Source organism: Poecilia reticulata, linkage group LG2, assembly GCF_000633615.1.
Source record: "Poecilia reticulata strain Guanapo linkage group LG2, Guppy_female_1.0+MT, whole genome shotgun sequence".
Classification (NCBI taxonomy): Eukaryota; Metazoa; Chordata; class Actinopteri; order Cyprinodontiformes; family Poeciliidae; genus Poecilia; species Poecilia reticulata.
The window spans coordinates 10,911,599-10,914,170 of NC_024332.1; the positions used below are offsets into that span (position 1 = coordinate 10,911,599).

At 39.3% G+C, this 2,572-nt stretch overlaps 1 protein-coding gene across 1 annotated transcript in view; it reads right to left on the minus strand.

The window, feature by feature from the left end:
- LOC103477529 (double-stranded RNA-specific editase 1-like) overlaps positions 1-2,054 on the minus strand; it is a 30,122-nt gene extending 28,068 nt beyond the window's left edge. Inside the window, exon 1 of the mRNA XM_017307884.1 lies at positions 1,699-2,054. Within this exon, the coding sequence (XP_017163373.1) occupies positions 1,699-1,786 (88 nt within the window). The 5' untranslated portion in view covers positions 1,787-2,054. The remainder of the gene's footprint in view (positions 1-1,698) is intronic.
- Positions 2,055-2,572: the final 518 nt, after the last annotated feature.

A 2,572-nucleotide genomic window follows, 5' to 3' on the forward strand; every position in this document is an offset into this window, starting at 1 on the left:
CCATTCAAATCCTCAGAAGCGAAGCCGGTGAGGCAGCAGCAGCTGAGCCTCACCTGGGATTGATGAACCTCTCGCTCACTGCACTGGCTGCCATTATGACAGCATGTTCGTCCTGTCTGTACGCCGGCAATAAAATGGCTAAGAAACATTTAATATATGGACTGATTTTCCATAATTTCGATTATGGAAAATCAAATATACAGTGTTTGTTTGTCACCAACTGTGTGTGTATCGTGTTTTGTGTTCGGAGGAGCCATAAGAAACGGCAGAGAACAGGTTCGAGGCTCTTGCCTCACCGCTGGGGGCGCTCATGATCCCAGATATAGTGACTGCACAACTGCAGAGTAAGACACAGTGAGTTAGCCATAGAGCTAGCCACACAGTAAATAAGTAAAGTACAGCGATAAATTTGTTTTCTTCTCTCTTCCGACGTCAACATGAAAGACTACATTTCTACACTTAAACAGTTTTTTAAAGTGGATTTTCAATTGAAGCAGGAGATGATAACTAAAGGAAGACCAACACCGAGCTGAACGTTTTACTTCAAGACAGTTTGAAGGAGTAGAAAAGACATGGAGGATAAAGTTGGTTTTGGATGAACGGATATTTCTGTGCAGAATTAGCGGCGCATGGATTTCATTGATACGTAAAGGTAAGACAGCAATAAGATGTTTTTGTTTAGTTTTTTAATTAAATGTGCGTTTTGTGGGCTACAGTTAATGTTTAAATAATTCAGTAAAGTAGAAGCGGTAGCTAATCTACCACCGCAATTATTTATTAATAAAACATTAAGTCTAAAACGTACAACAACAAACTAAATGTTTTGTTCTGTGTGCAAAATTCTTGAATGTTTTTTGGTGTTAAATCCTAAAACATGAAGTGGCATTGTTGTCTGTTGCTATGGCAACGAGTCTGYGTAGCTTGGAGAATACAGATCACTTTGCTGTGGATCATAGCACGAAATTAATACCTACATTTGTAAGTTTCACTGAGTTAACGCGGCTATRGATGACATGTAAAAGATTAGTCTTTTTGCCCCACAGCGTTGTACGCATGCGCAAAATTTCCGTAGGTCCAACAACATGGATGGTGTTTAAGTCATAAGTCAGAGTCACCAGCAATGAAGCTGGTGACGTCACTGATATAGATATATATACTGCTCAAAAAAATAAAGGGAACACTTCAGTGTTCACTTAAATGTTTAAGTGTTCCCTTTATTTTGTTTTAGCAGTGTATACACACACACACACACACACACACACACACACACACACATATATATAAAATCAACAATTGAACATTAGTTTGTAGTTTGGATAACATGTAGGTAAATAATTCAAAGGGTATAAATACTTTAGTGAGCACCACACCAAATAAGACAGAAACTTATCAAACTGAAGCTGTGGAGCTAACGTCAAACATTTCAGAGTTTAGAAGAAAGACAAAAACATCACATCCACGGCTCCATGCTTTCCGTGTGCTCAGTGGTTTACCTAGAGCAGCACCACTTATTGAACATGAGCAATGACTGAACAGATATTTTCCTCTGAACARGACACACCTTAATAATGACTAAAAGAGACTGGCTTTGATACAATGAAGCACAAATACAACTAAAACTCCTGTGAAGTGAAGAGCAGCTTCTAAATTCAGCTTCATGCAAAAAGGATGAAGCTGGAGCAGCAGGTAGACTCGTACCTTTACGCTCTGAGCGTTTCTTCCTCCTCCTCCTGAACCGCCGGCGGACCAGGCAGCAGTGTGCAGCCACATCCAGCAGCAGAGCCATGGCTGATCTGTCCCTACAGGCTCTGGAAGACTGTCGACAACTTTGGAGCGAACAGGGAGGAGGAGCAGAGGACTGATCTCCACCTCCTTCCTCTGCCTGCCACACTGATTCTTGGTATCCCACACATGGAGCAAACTGCTAACAACACCAGTGACCTGTGAATTAGCTCCACTCCACCCTCTTTATTTTAGGGCTCAGAACATTTCATTTTCTCCTCATCTCAGATTTGTTTTGGTCCACTTGACATTGAAATGTTGATGCAACCTGATGCAGTGCCTTCCTAAAGTATTCACATCCAATGAAGGTTTTGACATTTTGTCCCTTTTCACAATGTGGCACGACAACACAAAGTAGAGCATCATTGTGACCTGGAGGGGTGAAGATAAATGTGTTGGGATTTTTGAGGCTGAACATACATTTACTGTTTAAAGCCAGAGAACATTCTAAGAAATGAAACAGGTCTGATCCAATTTCTGAGTAAAACAGATGAAAAGGAAAAACTGGGACAAAGATATATATATATATATATATATATATATATATATATGGGTGATTCTTTTTTTGTGGCAACATTCCATGTCCCCATGTTTTGCTTACAATTATTTCTAGTAAAATTTGCCAAATATTTACAACAAAGTATTTTAATTATACATTTAGATGTTTGCCATTATTCAATATAAATGAAATGCCTTTTAAATATTATTTTGTTCTTTACACACCTTTTTGGTGACTGACATGTTAAATTTCATGTGTCCCCAGTGCAGTGGAATAGACTTCCTCATGACG